This window comes from Myxine glutinosa, chromosome 7 (genome assembly GCF_964187855.1).
Source record: "Myxine glutinosa chromosome 7, kmMyxGlut1.1, whole genome shotgun sequence".
Taxonomy (NCBI): domain Eukaryota; kingdom Metazoa; phylum Chordata; class Myxini; order Myxiniformes; family Myxinidae; genus Myxine; species Myxine glutinosa.
The window spans coordinates 71821709-71840821 of NC_136267.1; the positions used below are offsets into that span (position 1 = coordinate 71821709).

The window sequence follows — 19113 nt, forward strand, 5'->3', positions numbered from 1 at the left end:
ATCGCTTCTCTTGGGAGCGTCGTGCACGATCTGGGCCGGGCCCCGCCCCGCACGGTCGAGTCCGGGGTTTGCCGGGCAAGGCGACCGGTCCGGTTCGAGGGAAGGTAGGAGGGATCGGAACGGCGCCCCCTTGTGGTGGCGGCGTTCCACCCGGGCAAGGTTGGCCCACCGCGCATGGGAGCAAAAGGCCCTGCGTAGGGATGGTGCTTTAAACCTTGGCCCAACCAAACCTCCTCCCCTGAACCGAATGCCGGACGGACCCAACCTGCAGGCGACAAAACCACCCGAATTCATTGCTCGGCCTTGTGAAGCCGAGTTTTAATGATGTAACGACGCACCGAGAGGCTCAAGTGAGTGGACATGTGATGGTGATAGCAGCAGTAATGATTGGCAAATTTGATGGGTAAAATTGATTGGCGAAGATGATTGGCAAATTTTGATTGGCAGGAAATTGGATGGGCAGAAAATTGATAGTGGGAAATGCCCGATGTGGAGGGATGGCAAATCCACCATCCCTCCCATCCGACCGGGCACATGAGCCATAGTTTATGGGGTTTGGCAGTGTAAGCTCGCCGAGGGCGGGTTTGGATAAATGTATAGGGACCTAGAGATGACCATAGGTAACTGTAGAGTTAAGTAGCGACATGTACCTGTAGTGGGGACGTAGAATAGGTTAGATGGTTGTTAATGACGTGGTATGTGCAATAGTGTAAGGGATGACTGGGGATGCACTAAGTTAGAAGGGCACCAGGTAGTTAGATGATGCCGCGTGTGTGAGAATCTTGGTGCTGAGCAAATGAGGAATTGTTTGAGAATGGCCATGTGTGTGAGAATCTTGGTGTTGAGCAAATGAGGAATTGGTTGAGAATGGCCGTGTGTGTGAGAATCTTGGTGTTGAGCAAATGAGGAATTGCTCGTGAGAGATGTGTGTGTGTGAAGGAGGTCATGGAGCAGCGTATGGTGAAAAGTGCGATTGTGAGTTGTATTGAGCGAATGGTCCTGGAGGAAGGAGGGTGCAGGGAGCACCAGGTGTGACGGAACAGGTGTGCAAGTGAACAGGTGTATGGAGAATGGTTGAATGGAATAACCGGTCTGGAGTAAATGGAGTATGGAATGGATGGTGTGGAGTGAGTATGGTGGAAAATGTGGAGTGGATTGGTTGGTGCAGAAGGAGTGGATGGGGAGGATGGACCCTGATCACAAATACCCGGGGAGGGTAGTTTAAGAGTAGGTAGAGGGTATAGGTAAATTGTGGTGGATATTGGCATCTGTGGTGCGTGTTTTAGAATGGTGTTTGGATGGGTGCATTAGTGACGTGGAAATGGCTGGGCGTGTGGCCTGTTAGTGTGTATGGTTAAATGGGCACTCCGCCACTGTGAGGATGTCGGCCAGGTGAGGCCGCAGATGGGCTCTGGGAGCCGGTAGAGTTGTGAATGGGGCCCGAAGATCCGGAGGACGGACCCGGGTAGCCCAGTGCCAGAGAGGGCGCCGAGGGGGTAAGTGCCAGGGAGGGCCTTCCCCAGGTAGATAGGTTAGGGTAAGGAGCAGGTAAGCTCGGAGGCAACTGCAGTGGCGGAGGTGTGCAGGTGTGCAGGTCTACTCAGACCTGCTATGGGAGCCACACGACTCAGCCCCGAAATTGTGCAAAGGCACAGGGAGTTGAATCGGGGGAGTGAGACCCCAAATTGACGAGCACCACAGTTTGGTCAATGGGAGTTCGGTTTTTAGAACCGCACAAAGTAAAGTGGCCAGTGGTTTGGCAGGGAAAGACCCCGGGTAGTGTAAGGAACGTTAAAGTCATTTAGAGGATAGTTATGATTGAAATCTCCTCGCACCATCTACATCCACTCACCTGAGGTGATAACGGAACTCCACACCATGGTTTGGTTCTATTTGTTGCAAATGTTTTGGGAATGTGAGGCGCATCATGACGTGGGTGTGACATTGTGCTGGTATTCCATCTTTTCCTCATTAGGAGGGATTGTTGATGAATTGATTGATGGCAAATTTGGTTAAGAGAGATTGGGGACGAATTTGGTATTAGGGGAGATATGGGGAGGACGAGACGTAGTGACGGAATTTGCAAATGTAAATTGTTGTGTAAATATGTGGTAAGGGGCAAGGGTAGATTAGGTTGTGGGGGGGGGGGGGGGGGTGATGTACGATAGGGACGAGCTTTCTCCGCTCGCTCTCCATGCGCATCTCACCTCTGCATTGCCTTGTGTTGATGTGTACCCTTGCGCCCTTGCACCCCGCTAACTTTACTTTGTCCTCCTTCCCCACCCATGGACCGTGCTCTCTGGGCACTGAAGGAAAGCGTGCGGGAGCCGCAGTTGTGTGCCCGCATTCCCGCTGCCAGGACCGATGCACCACTTTATGGACCGCACAACTTGCGGCCAAGCACCACACATATGGACCACACGTTTGTGGCATGACCCCTCTGCTGGGACCGGCCATTGTGGCCAGAAGTCTTCGCTTACGGACCTTGGTGAGGTGGCACTAAGCCATGCAGGTGGACCACCATAGTTGGCCCCTGCTGGCCATAATTTAAAAAAAAAAACGGACGCATTGTGTGCCTTTTTTATTATCCATCAAATAGGCCGCAATCAAGAACAGCAAGAAAAGAACAACATCAAGACCATCGGCCCGGCAGAGCGGAGAAGACGTCGGACACCATTGTATTGACATTGAAATGTGTGTGCAATGAGCACTGGATGGTGCTTTGATGGTGCTTGTTAATGGTGCTTTGGTGCTTCTTCGTGTTTTTGGTGCTTGCATGCTCGGGGATGCATTGCAATATCAATTCTGCATCCCCGGGCATGTGAGGGTGGTGTATCGGTGCAGTGCAGTGCATGCTTTTCCTCCCTCCCGCAGGATTCTTTTTGTCTCCCAAAATGACAGGTCCTGGGTTTGCCATGTAAATACAATTAGTGGTTTGTAAATAATGCTCCCCACCGGCTAAATGTATAGTTTGCGAATAATTCCGTAATTCGGTTATCCTGTGGGTGTGAATCTGTTAGGTAGGATGCAACGTAGCAAGCGGGACATACGTAGTTGTTTTAAAACTGTCGCACTCAAGGGTGAGGTTAATCGTAGTGGGTAACTACATCTGAGTGTCACATTAAGTTAAAGTTTTTCGGCCCGGGAGGTGCCTGGAGGAATGAGGGTGCTGTGTTGGGGTTTTGAGAACCCTGCACTTCGTAAATTGTTGTAAATATACCCTTTGTAAATAATACCCTTTGTAAATACCTCCATTTCATTGTTAAGATCAGAGGTCGTCCCCTAGTTAGTCCATGAACAACACGTAGCGAACCATAGGCCCTCTTCGTAGTTATTTCATTATTATGTGTTTCAGGTAAGGCTGTGTTTCCAATAGTTTGACTCTACGTTGCATTAATCAAATAAGATAGGTCCCTTTCGTTCCCTTCAACACCAGTGCGAATGGTTTTCTACAACACCAGTGCGAATGGTTTTCTATCCTCGATGGCAGTAAGGGTTATTTTACCAGCAAGCCAGAACTCCATTACGCACGAGGCCAAGGACAGGAAAAAGGGGGCGGAACGCCGAGGAAGAGGCGTGGCCCTGTCATCAACCCGCCAGCGGCGTGGTCAGTAAGCCCTAACCAACCAACCAGCACCGCGGTGAGCGAACCGGTAGGCGTGCCCTCGCAGCCCGCGGCTTGATACGGCCGACACCAATATAAGCGCGAAGCGAAGCCTTTTTACCAGTTGGAGTTGGAATGAGAGTCGGTGAGAAGGCACGAGAGGGATAGGAGTGATCCAGCCGAACTGAGAAGTTGAGTGGAGTTGGAGGAGAGTCGGTGAGAAGGCACGAGAGGGAGAGGAGTGATCCAGCCGAACCGAGAAGTTGAGTGGAGTTGGAGGAGAGTCGGTGAGAAGGCAGAGAGAGACGAAGCTGCGCGGTGCTCTGACAAGCTGCTTCAAACAGCCCTACCGAGTGAAACGGATACGTGTACCTGCCGCCGGCTGCTCGCTCCTAGCGTGGAGCTGGAGCGGACCTCCTTGCTGTACCCTGCCGAACCTGCCAGCCCTGCTGTCCCGCACGGACCATTCTCCTTCGTCCAGCCATTCCTGCCTGCAATTCCCCTTGTCGTGTAAGTCCGTTGTCTGTCCTGTTTGTTGTCTGGGGTATAATATAAGCTTGTTTTAAGGTTTGCTCTGTGTCTTCTTCTTCTTCTTCTGTAAATTAATTTCGTTCCTCCTCTTCTTTGGTTTTGTGTAAATAATTAATAAATACCTGTTATTCCTTACTTTTGGTTTCATTCTTCCCCGATCACTTTAGTCTTTTCCTCATTGAGTATCTGTGGCGCGATTTTGGCCGAACCGCTTTTAATCGGGTTTAGTCAATTGATAACGGCTCGAACCTCGGATTGCTAAACCGCTCGGCAATTACCATCTTGTCCGTGGTTCGAGCGGTACTTGTATCCCTGTTCTGCGGATGGATTGGTGAAGGTATTCGGGACAACACCTTGACCAATAACCCTGATCAATCCCACCCTGCAGAAGAGCGTTACAAGTACCAGGACCGGTCGGACGGCCAGCTTAACAGGACAAGGGGATTAACCCCCCCTTGCTAAGGGGAGTGCCGTACTCCGGTTCCGTAACAATATATATATATATATATATATATATATATATATATATATATATATATATATGTATATATATATATATATATATATATATGCTTTTGTGTGTCTGTTGATCATTAGCGCCGCCCACTCTGATACTCTCCCAAAACGTCACAAGCACAGCCTTTTCGCCAAGCCACGCCTTTCTCTCCAACGGCCCAGAAATCTAACCACCAGTCGCCACACAAAGCCATGTCATACTATGGGGCGTCAAACCCAGTTACTTTGTCTGCTGGACACAGTGACGTGTCGCTGATAACTAGGCTCTGTCGATATTATTATTTTTCCAATATCGATGTATCGGTGGGCTCTCATACCTGGTATTCTTGGGAAAAATGCCAGGGGCAGAGAAAAGGCCCCTTTATATGGTATGTTCCATGTGGCAAACTATAGAAAAGAAGGAATTCCATGGCTTGTGGAAAATGCCAGATAATAGAAAATAAGGGACATTCAAAAAATTGTGTGCATGCTGTACTACCCTTGTGTTCTTATGAGGAACCAAATAATGCTTTATTTGGATGAGACAAGTAAACTTGAATAATGAGACAAGTAAACGAAAAAACATGTTTTAGGGCTAAACTTTTTTTTTTTTAAAGTTTTAAACATTTTAATTTTATTTCATTACATTTTGATAAATGTACCAGAAAAGAGGACTGTGGGTCAAATTTCAGCTCTCTGGGACGTATGGAACCTAGAAAACGAATGGCTCAAAGATTTGAAATGGGACAAACTTCAGATGAAGTTAAATAAAAATGTAAAAAGTTCATATAAAGGGGCGCCCTACATATATAGGTTAAAACCTATCAGTACCACAGTATGTAAAGCTGTATGAATCAAATTATTTTAAAATGCTAAATGTTCTTTAAAAATGTGAAATCCCATTAAATTAAACAGATGATGAGGGTGAAGATAATAAACAGGAAGTTAAACCGACATTCGGACTATGAATCGATGGACAACGGAGGTATTGCATTTGAGTCTCATTGCCCTCACCAGAGGAGAGGGTATTGCATTTGAGTCCATCTGTTTGTTTGTTTGTCTGTTTGTTTGTCCGCCCCGAATAAATATGATTTTCTCTGCAACTGTTGGTCCGATTGACAAGAAATTTTCACCAAACGTGCAACTCCACCTGTAGAATTTTTTAATGATAATTATGCCATCATAGGTCACGTGTTACGGGCGCCATCTTGGGAAAAGAAACGAAAAACTTTGCACCTCTATATCTCCGAAAGCGCTGCATAGAAAAAAAAACAAAAACAGGCATGACTCATTGTAAAGAACTCTCCATGGCGAATAACATATTGTTGTGTGGTTCCCTCAATTAACACTGAAGCTTGAGTGTAGATTGATGAGGGAAAAAATGAATTTAAACGATTTCAGTACAAGGCTGCAACATAACAAAATGTGAAAAAAGTGAAGGGGTCTGAATACTTTCTGAATGCACTGTAATTCAAACTTGGTCCAGGTATGTATAATAATGTAAAGATTAACTGATTAGATTTTGGGATCTCGAGGTCAAAGGTCAGAGGTCATGTCAGTTAAAAATGTGATAACTTGTGAACAGCTAAAGGGATTTAAATTAAAACTTGGTACAGGTATGTATAATGATGTAAACATGAACTGATACAATTGTGGGGTCAAAGGTCAGAGGTCATGTCAGGTAAAAATGTGGTAACTTGAGAACAGCTGAATGGATTGAAAGCAAACTTGGTACAAGTATTACAATGATGTAATAATGTGAGTGTAGGCACATTGATCGACGTCATGACGTCGAAGAGTGTCGGTATAGTTTCAATCATTTTAGTTTGTATGCACTTGTAGATACAAGGTTTGTTCTTTCTTCTCGCAATATCGACTAGCATATCATTAAAAAGCAACACTGATTGGGGCAGCTTTTGTATAAAAACTAAAAAGAAAATGAACATCAAATAATTTTTCCTCTCTCTAATCCTCCACCTCCCGAACCTATAATTTCTTATATCAAGAAATTTAGACACAGCGATTTCTTAAATCTATCACGGGCATAAATACCCCCTTGAGAAACAGGCATAATCATTATCGATCTACCACCATGCTTCACTACAGAGACGACAGTAAGTTTTTTTTTTTTTGCAAGTGATGGTGAAATTTTTTGTCCACCATGCTGTATAATAATGTGCAATGCTTAAACAAGGTTTGATTAATTGTGTAGGTAAGGTTGCAAAGATACCCCAGGACGTTGAATCGACTTGCTGGTATCTACAGATCACAAATTGCATCTGTTGAAGAAACATTCCCAGGACCAATGGTAATAACAGGCCCCAATGGAAATTCTCAACAGCCTATCAAGAAAATATATCACCATCAGCAAGGAATCTAGTACTCTATTAACCGTTTATTTTCAAAAGAATATCCTTGAAACACTAACAACCGCTCCCTTATTTTACAGTTTGAGGAACAAACTTGCTTATTAGTTACTTGGATGAGCAGGGCTTATGCAAATTCTCGGATCTACGAATTGCAATGCAGTTTGTATGCAACCACCATTGCTGTGATAGGGCACTGATGCCTTTGCCGCCACTTGAAAGGTTGCGCAGACTCTGTGCCAGCTCTATTGCATCTCCACGCATCACTATCATATGAAAACCTCAGCCAGAACCTTCCAAAGCTGCTCAAAAGCCTTTCTGGAGCTGCCGACACGAAAGTTTGGCATGCATGATATGTATGATGATGTCACTGCTTGAAGCATCATTAAATTAAGATGTCAATTGTCATCGTATGGATGTGTTCATCCGGGCGAACTGCAGTGGCAATACTGGAAAGACAACATAATGCCCGTTAATCATGACTGTCCCTATTTTTGCATTATATGGCTTCTGAGTTCAAAATAAATTTAACAAAAAACATTTAAAGCTTCAGACTATGGAGTGACATTTCACAAATGCAGTTATTGCCATGATGAAGGGTGCGGATGCTTTCTGCTTCACAAAAGGTTGCATAATTCTGCAACCACATGTAATCTGAAGGTGGTATTGTGGCAATTTATTATTATGCATTAACGAACATGCCATGGGGATTGTTCTTTCCAGGAAGCTGGTAAAAATACCTTTTTGTTTTGCATGGTATTTGCTGCCCATGATGGTGTGTTAATGGCTGCAGCACCTGCCTGTTTCACAAAAAAGGTGCATAACTACAATCATGATAGAACAGAGGTTCTCTTTGCAGCAGTTTGTGTACCATTAATTGGTGATTGTGACAATACAAGCCTTGTCCATGTATGGCTGTCAGCAAAATGCATCAAGCATGGACAACATAATTGCGTCTGGTTTGGTCTTCCACCTTGCTGTAAGGTGGACCAGTCAGCACTCCATAATTATAAGGTGTGCTTTGCTGTTTAAGAACAGGAGACGGTTGTGGCAATAACATACAGAGCTATTTGCATTGCTATTATCGTTGCCTGGCCTTAAGTAAGCCATAATTACTATCCAAAAATAAATAAATAAACAAGAAATATGTCGTGCATAGCACGATACTTGTGAAATCCATAACATAAGTTGTTGACCTTTGGCCTATGTTGACTGTTTGGCCTACGTTGACCTCAAAAACAATTGGCGGTTGAATTGAGTGACCTGATGTGCAACTCCTCTTCAAATGCCAAGTCAATCGGCTGAAAATTGAGGATTTTAGAAACTTCACCTAAGTTGTTGACCTTTAGCAGATGTTGATCTCAAAAATAATTAGTGGTTTAATTAAGTGACCAGATATGCAAATCCTCTTCAAATTTAAAGTCAATCGGATGAAAATTGAGGATTTTAGAAGCTTGACAAAGTTGTTGACCTTTGGCCTATGTTGAACGTTTGACCTCAAAATCAATAGGCTTCTTCCTTATGACCAACTCTACCATTTGGTGAAGTTTCGTGAAGATTGGTTTAAAATTGTGACCTGTAGGTGATTGACATACAGACAAACAGACAGAATAATGCACAATACCAACCAATATACTTAAAAATCTTTGGTTTTCTTAAGTACTAAAAGGAGACACCAAATGAGCTTGGAAACAAAGGTCATGTGATGAGGCTGACGTTAACAACATGATGTTGCGTGAAACAAAACAAATTCCATCTTAAAATCCTGAGGACTTGCTAAATAATTTGAGGCCACAATTTAGCTTGCAGTACATAAATTAAGACACAGGACAATCTGTAAGCTGTCACCAGCATGAGCTGATGATATAATGTGACATTAGCAAAACATGTAAATGAACATTAGTACCATTCTTTATCATATCCTGTATGAGTTAGACAATTTACCTTTCTCATGCACAATTCCTGTTTTTTCAGTGTTGTTTTTTTTTTTTTTTGGCAGTCCAACCTCAATCTCCTTACACGATATGCAGCGGGTTACCACTACAGACCCATGAGATTTCTTGCAGCCAAGGCAGGGAACAGTGAAGTGCCAGAAAGGTTTATTTGCAAACAACAAATGATTGATCTGCTGGAGCCAGAACAAGTGAGGTCACCAAACCGTGATGCGGATAAATCTACTGAACTCATTTAGAGGACTCCAAGATGTGGAGGTGGCGGGAGGAGGTGCGGGAAGGAAAGAGGTACAGAAGAAAAAGATATACAGCAAAAGGCCGTCCGTATTGAGGCAGAATCAATAGGAACATCACTGAAGCCTCGCAAAACAGATACAAAGGCAGAAAAAAAAACTCCTCTGTTACGGCTTCGGTTTTATCACCGCACGCGGAGATGAAAGGTTAACGCTTTTGCGTTAATGGAAATGTCATGGGATTCTGTGCTGCGTGACGTATGCACAGCCAGCATAAGTGATGCTTTTCGCTCAGAAATGGGGACGCACAATTTAACGCTTAAAAGAATAAAATAAAATAAATCAAACCGAGCAAGGAAATTATAAATCCTGCCAAGTAAAACTAACAAAAATACTTGTTATGACAACTTGAATTACACATCGATTAACAATATTTTACGGCTTTCACAGTAATTTCCCACTGAGCTTAAGAAAACTTCAATTTCACGTGGAAGCTGCATGCATGTTTACGGTCCATTGTTTTTCCACTTTGGAACATCAATACATCAGGTCACAGTTTTCCTACAACCGTGCAATGCAGTCAAACACTAAAATGTATGATCATCTTGCAATAAACAACACATTATGTAAAAAAAATAATTACAAACTCATTGTCAAGATAAAGTCGCAGTTTTGAACAACTAAAGGAGCTTCATTTTCAACGCATCACAGAGAAATAAAGCACTGGAAAAAAAACAAACTCCATTCGGAAAAAAAAGAAGTAATTTCATGGCAAAACATGCATTTAGAGAAACTTCAATTGATACGAGCGCAGAAAGCTGAATGTACCGAGGAATTGCATTTCAAAATTGGCAACTCGGTTCATGAACTGCGGGATGCAAGGCGAGCAAAAACAATGCGGTTCTTCTTAAGTTATTAAAGCTGCAGCAATTTCGGCATTATTAAAAACTCCCTTAAAAAAAAGAATAAAAGAAACGCTCGCTCAGAACTAATCAACGCTCCGTGTCGTTCACAGGCAATCTCTATATAGCTCTGACTCCTGAAAGGTGTGCTTTCATGTCCCTCCTGCTACCGTTGTTATTGCATTCCAAAGCGACGTGGAAGAAGGGTGAAACTGTTTACTCCAAACTTTGAATTAAACAAACCTCGTGCAGTTCGGGTCAAGACAACAGAACGCGTACAAATAAATTGCAAAAACAAATCCGCCAATCAAGTGGCCCTCCGGTAGTCTGCTGCATTCATGTGCAAACCGACATCAATCCATTTTATTCGGCCTCTGCATCTCCAGCCCATGCAGCCGCCCACGGGGTGGTCGGCTTTCATCAAGACAACATACATTTTCTGGGAGATTCCGGTTCACCATTTGCTTTCCTTCGGACGTGCTCTGCAAGAAAGGTATTCATGATAAATCATCATCATGGAGCGCACAGGGCACCTGTACGGTCAAAGCAGTCTATTGGCAAGCGTTGTTCTGGATGGTTTGCTGTTGCCATCCCCGCAGTCGGTCAGGGCTGGAATTTGTAATTTGGTCAGGGTGGCGGCGACTGCTCGACTATTCCACATGAAAGACACCGTGGGATATTTAACACCCACCAACAACCAGTGCTGGCAGATAAGTCCTGCAACTTAATGTGGTTCTGACGGATGGCATTCATATTGATGCATCGCCCAGCATGCGAAGCACTCGTGTAACAATTTAGAGCTGCGTTAAGATTCAAACCAAAGCTCGACCGCTATCCTGCCAGTCCCATTCATGTATAAATACAGGACTACAAGGGAAGTTCTTTGGAACAAGGTGCGATGCTATGGAAATTCACATTCTTTGTTCCTCAAATTCAGACAAGGTTTTTCCTTATTTAAATTAACTTCTTGGACGGAGGGCACCAAATTAATAAAGAAAATGAGAAAAATCTGAAACATCAAAGCTAGCAAGCAAAGCTACATACCCGCAATATTGGAATAGCATCAGCAAAAACAGGGGAAAGAAGGACATTGTGACCTATTAACTCAAATGGACCAATTTTGAGGTAAACAAGTGAAATGCAGTCAATGGTGCTTTTCAGCCTGGAGCAACAGGTTCCTGCCTTTTCAGTCTAGACTGAAATGCTTATGCTGATGCTGTAATTCAATTTCCAACATAAGTGGTCAAAGTTGGCTGAGCCAAAAAAGGGGTTGTTGTCCAAATTCGTTTCAACTGGATACCAACACAGCATTATGCCCAACTATAGAGTACTCGCCCTAAGGGTGATCTTGTTCCAAGCATGCAACACGTTCTTCTGACAAATACAGTACCTTAAGAATACTCACACCCCATTGCTTTTTCACATTTTGTTGTGTTACAACCTGAATTTAAAATGGATTAAATTGAGATTTTTTTGTCACTGATCTACACATTATACCCCATAATGTCAAAGTGTAAAAAACATTTTTAGAAATTTTTACAAAATAATCAAAAATGAAATGCAGAAATACTTAATTTACTTAAGTATTCAACCCCCTAAGTCAATACTTTTGGCAGTGATTACAACTAGTAGTACTCGCACCTTTGGCAGCGATTACAGCTTTGAGTCTTCTTGGGTATGTCTATATCAGCTTTGCACCTCTGGATTTGGGGAGTGTATCCCATTCTTCCTTGCAGATTTGCTCAAGCTCTGGCAAGTTGGATGGGGAGCATCAGTGAACAGCAATCTTCAAGTCTTTCCACAGATTCTCAATGGGATTCAGGTCTAGGCTTTCACTGGGCCACTCAAGGACTTTCACATTCTTGTTCTGAAGCCATTCCAGTGTTGCTTTGGCTGTATGCTTGGGGTCATTATCCTGTTGGAACGTAAATCTTCGCCACAGTCTAAGGTATTTTGCATTCTGCAGCAGATTCTCCTCAAGGATTTGCCTGTATTTGGCTCCATTCATTGTTCCCTCCATACTTACAAGTCTCCCAGTCACTGCTGCTGAAAAGCACCCCCATAGCATGATGCTGCCACCACCATGCTTCACGGTAGGGATGGTGTGAGATGGGTGATGAGCTGTGCTTGGTTTCCGCCAGACGTAGCGCTTTGCATTCCGGCCAAAGAGTTCAATTTTAATCTCATCAGACCACGGCATATTTTGCCTCATGCTCTCAGCATACCATTTTAAATGCTTTTTTAAAAACTCTGGGCTTGCTGTTATGTGCCTTTTTTCTCAGGAGTGGCTTCTGCCTGGCTACTCTCCCATAAGCCTAGATTGGTGAAGTGTTGCAGAGACTGTTGTCCTTCCGGCAGTTTCTCCCATCTCAGCCAAGGAACTCTGTAGTTCTGTGAGAGTGGTCATTGGTTCTTGCTCACCTCCCTGACCAAGGATCTTCTTGCTCGGTTGTTCAGTTTGGTCAGACGACCAGCTATAGGACGAGTCTGGGTAGTTCCATATTCTTTCTTTCCTAATAATGGAGCTCACTTTGCTCTTGGGAACTTTCAACACTCTACAAATGGTTTTATACCCTTCCCCAGATCTATGCCTCCTTACAAATTCTATCTCTGAGTTATACAAACAGTTCCTTGGACTTTGTGGTAGAGTTTCTACCCTGACATGCACTGTCAATTGTGAGACCTTGTATAGAAAGATGTTTCTTTCTAAATCATGTCCATTCAATTGAATGGGTCACAGATGGTCTTTAATCAAGTTTTAGAGACATCTCAAGCATACAACAGCAACAGGCATTTTAAGGCCATTTTCCCTGCAAGAGCGGGGGTTAGCCTTGAAATTGAAATGAAAGACATCTCAAACATGATCAAAAGAAATTGGATGCATCTCCACTCAATTTGGAGTGTCATAGGAAATGGGTTAAATACTTATTGACTCGAGACATTTCATCTTTTCATTTAATCAATTTTAAATTCAGGTTGTAACACCAAGTACAGGTACATTCAGGTACAGGTACCAGGTACATTCAGGTACATGTGAAAAAGTCAAGGGGTGTGAATACTTCCTGAATTCTGTACCCTTATTTGGGTGGTGTATAGGCAACTGACAGCTCAATCCCGAAAAAAATATATATATAACCCGGGGTTTTTTTTTTTTTGTATACAGTCAAGGCTCATGTAAAAGCTAACACAGTAAACAAGAAAGAAAACAAGCATTCTGAGCATTGCGCTGCAATACATGTCCCCTACCAAAGTTCAAAGTGCCATAACTTTGTCAAAAATGATTGAACATGCAAATTTATGTACGGTTGATGCTGGTTTTCAAACTTGATCTGAGGTATGCTGAGACACATATGTGTCACGCCTCGCCTCGTTGATAAGCCCGCAAGGTCGCTTTGTGGAGCAGCCTGCTCGTATTGCACTGTGTGAATTATATAATTACCAACTCACGGTCTGAGGTACTAGCGATTCAAGAGATATCCATTTTTAAAAATATTTTCGTTTAATTAACGATATCTGCCAAACCACGTGCCCTATCACAAATTCCAAAAGGACATTTTAGTAGACTGACATGCTGAACAGATCTGTGAAGTTTCCCCTCGATTGGATCAAAAATGAGGGAGGAGCTCGGTTTTAAAGGTTCATGCTTAGAAACGTCATAACTCTGAAACCATGTGACGCATGACGTCATGCTCACTGACTTTTTTGTTCGTCATAGGTATGCGATTCTGCTTGCAAAGTTTGGCCTCGATTGTTCAGCCGTTGTAGAGAAAAAGGGGTTTTCGTGTTTTCACAAAAAACAATATGGCGGCCGAACCACGTGACCTGTGACGTCATAATTGCCACTAAAATATTCTACAGACCGAGTCCCTCCTATGGTGAAAATTTGATCTCAATCGGTCCTATTATTGCGGAGAAAATCTTTTTTAAAGGAAATTAAAACTTAAAATGGCACTGAGTTAAGGATCATCAGAATTCCCAAAGTTCAAAGTGCCATAACTTTGTCAAAAATGATCGAAACGTTGTGAAGTTCGAACTTGATCTGTATCTTATCATGAGGAAACCATGTGCCAAGCTTGAAACCATTAGCGTTAAGCGTTTAGAAAATAAGTCCGGAAAACTGTTCTTTGCGTGACGGACGGACTGACGGACTGACAGACGGAGGGACGGAGTGCAAACCTATAGTCCCCTCCGGTGTACACCGGTAAGGGACTAATAAAAGGACACATAAAACATACAATAAAGGGAGCAGAAGACAAGAGGGGGAGAGAGAGGAAAGCATACAAGCACAACAGTAGCGAACAGGGACATCGGTAGATCAATGGAAGGGAGAGAGCTGGGGAGGAGTACACAGTATAAAACAAATTAACACTACTAGGAATTTCAGGAAAGAAGTTGGAGATTGAAAGAGGTGGATTTGGGGTGTTTAATGGGGGTAGAAAAGATCAAGGTTTTGGATGGAGGAAGATAAGAGATGGTGGTGGACAGCTGTTTTAAAGACCTGGAGGGAGGAGTGCAATTGAAGAGAGTGAGGGAGTTTGTTCCAGAGGTGGGAGAGAGGAGGAATGAAAGAGTGAAGGTGAGCAGAGAGTCTTGATTTTGGCAATTTCACCATGAGAGGGTTGCTGGCAGATCGTGTGCGTCCTGAAGGAATATTTGGTGGACAGAGCACAGACGGAGCAAGGCCGGAGAGGAGTCGGTAGAATACAGAAAGACCACCTACCTGCCGGCGGTGAGAGAGAGAAAGGCCCTCAGAATCAGCTTCATCGCGGGAGATTCCAATGATTCTGAATGCTTTGGTTTCAACAGCGTGAAGCTGAGCTCGGTGTGAGGCAGGAGCACCAGCCCAGAGGGGAGAGCAGTATTCCATTGAGCTGCGGATGAAAGCCTTGTACGTGGTGAGGAGCTCAGGTGTGCCCAGAAGGGACTTCGCACGACGGAGGATGCCCATTGCCCAGTTGGCGACTGGCTTTCGAGGCCAGCTTGGAAATGTAGTTTTCCCAGGAAAGGGCAGATAGTGAGATCTATCATATCACTATCATGGCAGATAGTGAGACCCAAAAGCTTGAGTGACAGATCTTCTTTGAGATGATTGTTGAGAAAGTAGATGGAAGGGTTGCCCAGATGGAAAGTAGATGGGAAGATGGAGAGATGGGAAGATGGAAAGTATGTGGACAGTGAGACCCAGATGGTCTTTTCAGAGAGACAAAGTGAGAGTGTAAGATTTGCCAGGATTACATACAGGAAGCAAAAACATGCCTACTGCTTATTGGCCAATGTGCTTCCTTTATAAAATTATTCTCAGAAAATGAAAACTGTAAAAGCGGCAAAAAAGGACAAAATATTGCCATTGCTACGCAAACCTAGGATTTCGTCCAACATTTTGTTAGCATTAGCTTTAGGATGCTCCTCCTGCTAGTAGAAATATCATCAGCTCTCTCCAGTCAAAAAGAAGGAGCAACCATGCTTCTCAATGACGCTGGCCATGAAAGCCTGTGGAGAAGTGCAAAAAGGGAAATTTGTCCAAAGACAACAACCACACCTCTTAATGTGGTTCTTCTCAAACACATGTCCTAGACTGATGATAAGGATGTTGAACCCTACACTTTGCATTTGGGCCTGTTGCCTTTGGAAAAATCTCTTTTTGCTCTTCCCTACAGGTGTCCATGGCCCGGATCACAGGTATATTTACTCCCGCCAGGGAGTAATGCATTCGATCGTGTCCGTCCGTGTGTGTGTGTGTGTGTGTGTGTGTTCGTGAACAAGATATATGGAAAAGTTCTGAACGGATTTGGATGAAAGTTGGTGGGATGATTGCCCTTGAGATAAGGAAGAATTGATTAGTTTTTGGTGAAACTCAGGATATTATTCCGGATCCAGGAATTTTTTTTGGGAATTTTTTACCATTGGAAGATAGGGCTCATTTTTTTAACATTATCTTCTATGTATTCTATATTTAACATTGTGATATGAAAATAGTTTTCATATTTGTTGTAAATGTAGTTTAAACTCGTGGTTATGCGTTAGAGCGGTGTATTGTTTAGCAGCGTCGTCTTCAATGTTCATTTTTTTTCTTTTTCTAATAAAGACATATTCTGTCATTTTAAAAACACCAAAGTGTGTATTAAGTTTCCCCGTTTCATAAAATGTATCGTTTGATACGTATAATGCTTTACAACTGTTTTTTTTTTTGGTTTTTTTTTTTTTTTTACCTCAGAAGAGGTATCAACATTTACCTCAGCGAATGTCAATCGCGGTGTCAGTATTTGATGAACTTATAAAGACTTAGGTGAGTTATAAGTGTGACAAGCATGTGTACGGGATTCTTCCCAGAAGAATGAGTGGTCGCATTAGCTTGTACGACTTTAAATGAGCGAGTTTTGTTTTGGCGTTTGGGCCAGCTTTACATGTTGTATCCCTAAGGAATGAAACGAACGTTTTCCTGGCTTACAATTTTATTTGAAGTCACACATGCCTCGAAATACACTCACTTATATATAATTGAACGCTGAATCCGAAAATGTAAGTGAAATTGCCTTGTTTTTAAAAAACATTATCTTCTATATATTCTAAATATATATCTGTGCAGTGTCTGTCTTGTGTTGTCACTGAACTACTCCCTCAAACTTTTGTGAAATCGTACTATTCCAACTTGACCCACGGCGTGAGTATGCGCTCTACTAAGTGGCGTTCTAGTTGTGGTATGTTTAGTGTTCCACTTCGTCTCCATTTTTGACTCTGCTTGACTGCATATTCATCGGCTGGCGCAATGTTTATGCGTTTCCTTCACAACTCCTAAATCACCATACATATTTCATCACAAGCTTTGGCCTTCATATGACAGGTAGCCTTCTGTAGATGTGGGTCATGAATACGGAGCAGGGGATGCAGCAAATAAAAGTATGTGACTTTCCTTGTGGTCTTCGGCTCAATGATGAATCTGTTTCTCAGATTCCCCTAACAATACTGCCTTGAATTAGTTAAAACACAGTTGTTCAGTATATTGTGGTTCTTTCCCAGCACATCATTTTAAGTAGGTTGGTTGTTACTGTCTACACGAATGTGCTATTATTCCACCAGTAATCATAAACATGGAGATAAAAATCTACTTAAAGGGGAACTCAAACACTCAGGCCACCTCGATGCTAAGGCCCCGGTCACACATAGGCGGATATTTTGGCGACTACTGGCGACTGCCGGCGATCAAGATTTTTCGGCGACTACTGGCGATCAAATATGGTCAGGCGGCAGCGTGGCGACAGTCTGGCGGCTAGATTACGACCGATGGCGGATCGCGGCGACTGCATTAGGGCCGGGTGGCGGTTTACTCCGACGTCCGCAAGACTGCAATAAGACCGCCGGCGATTGGAGACGATTCACACAACTTTTTAAATCTTTATTTCTCTATTTTACATTTCACTTTATTCATTTCAATGATGTATGACATGAAGCATAAAGATGTTTGATGCACAATAAGAAAGTTAATAAAGATGTATCATTGTAATGTAATAATCAAACTTTTCTGCAGGGAGAGAGAATGGAAATAAAGTCCAACAAATTATTTCCACTGGTCCCAAGTCCCATAAATAAAGTTTCCAAAGGACCAAAGTCCCAAAAATAAAAGTCCCAAGTCCAAACAATAAAGCCATATCCTTGTCGGCACCACAGGACCTCACTCCACGGAGACCCTCACACCATCCTGTCTTGCCATGGAATCGTAGTATGTCGTAATGCAGTCGCCAGGCAGTCGTATCTCTGTCGCCAATGGCCGTAACTCGGCCGCCACTAGTCCTACTGCTGTCGTCGTCAGTCTCCCATAGCCGCAGGGGAGACGTGGCAGTTATTCTGTAGTCGATATGCAGCCGCAACAGTGTCGGCCCGTAGTCGGGAAGATGCCGCAGGAAGGCCGTATGGCATTCGCATCTCTGCCGTGCTAGCTGGTGGGGCGATTGCGGAAGACTATGAGCGACTGGGTTGCGGCCGCTTTACGGTCTTATTACGGATACCGACGACAGCATGGCGGTTCCATCACGACAGCATGGCGGATCTTTTTTGAGGACGACTGAGCGCGCCGTTTTTAAACATTTAAAAAAATATTTGGCCCCTTTGCGGCTCTTGCCGACTGCAGCCAACCTGGGGAGGATAACCACGACTACAGAAGACCGTCCATTACGGTTTCATTACGATTGTCGGCGGGTGGTGGCGATTTTTCCAGTCGCCAGTAGTCGCCGACAAATCCGCCTATGTGTGACCTAGGCATAATCTATCCCTTGATACCATACAAAATAGATGTCTTTTTCCGATTTGCGATTTATAAATTGGGTAGTTTTGCTATTTAAAAGTCGAAATCTTCTTCTTCACGATTAGTCATGACATCACGCTCAGAAGTCAACCACCATATTCGTATTGTCTACGGGTTACATTGTGCGTCCTTGGTCGATGCGTTCTTGGTGGTTGTAGTAATACAAACTGAGATGGTTTCTTGCTACACCAATGGCGGAAAGATTCGAGGTTTGTCTGAAATACCCGAGTGTGGATTGGGCCTCCAAAATGTGCGCTTTAGTGCTCGGAACATGTTGCAGAGCACTCTTATGAAACAACACATATGGCTAGATCTTGTGGTTTTCCGCCAGGATTGAGAGAGGATGCCATCCCCACGATTAAGTTGAAGGAACAGCCATCACTTGAAACTGTAACACCATCTCTACCGAGCTACCAGCACATGTGGACAGGCAATTTGAGCAGTGAATCAAACTCGCATGTTGGCCTGCCAGTGACCAATCTCACCTTGCCACCACCCCACCCCCTCCACCACCTCTCCACTAGGGCAGGACATCAACGTACGGCACGAACACGGCACAACACAGCACGACCACAGACACAAATGGCATCTCGGGAAAGCATTAAACGGGACGATTCTGTAACATAAACGACACCGGGTCAGCCTGCGACGGCGGGACAAAGCATTCATCGCCCATTTTTTGGGTGGTGTCAGAGTGTGCCTAATCAGTGTCTGTGCTGTGTCGTGCCTGT

At 43.7% G+C, this 19113-nt stretch overlaps 1 protein-coding gene across 1 annotated transcript in view; it reads right to left on the minus strand.

Moving 5' to 3' along the window:
• Positions 1 to 9078: 9078 nt before the first annotated feature.
• The window catches only part of LOC137412369 (ankyrin repeat and death domain-containing protein 1A), a 145099-nt gene continuing 135064 nt past the window's right edge, over positions 9079 to 19113 (minus strand). Inside the window, exon 15 of the mRNA XM_078781859.1 lies at positions 9079 to 10565. Coding sequence (XP_078637985.1) covers positions 10504 to 10565 — 62 coding nt within the window. The 3' untranslated portion in view covers positions 9079 to 10503. The remainder of the gene's footprint in view (positions 10566 to 19113) is intronic.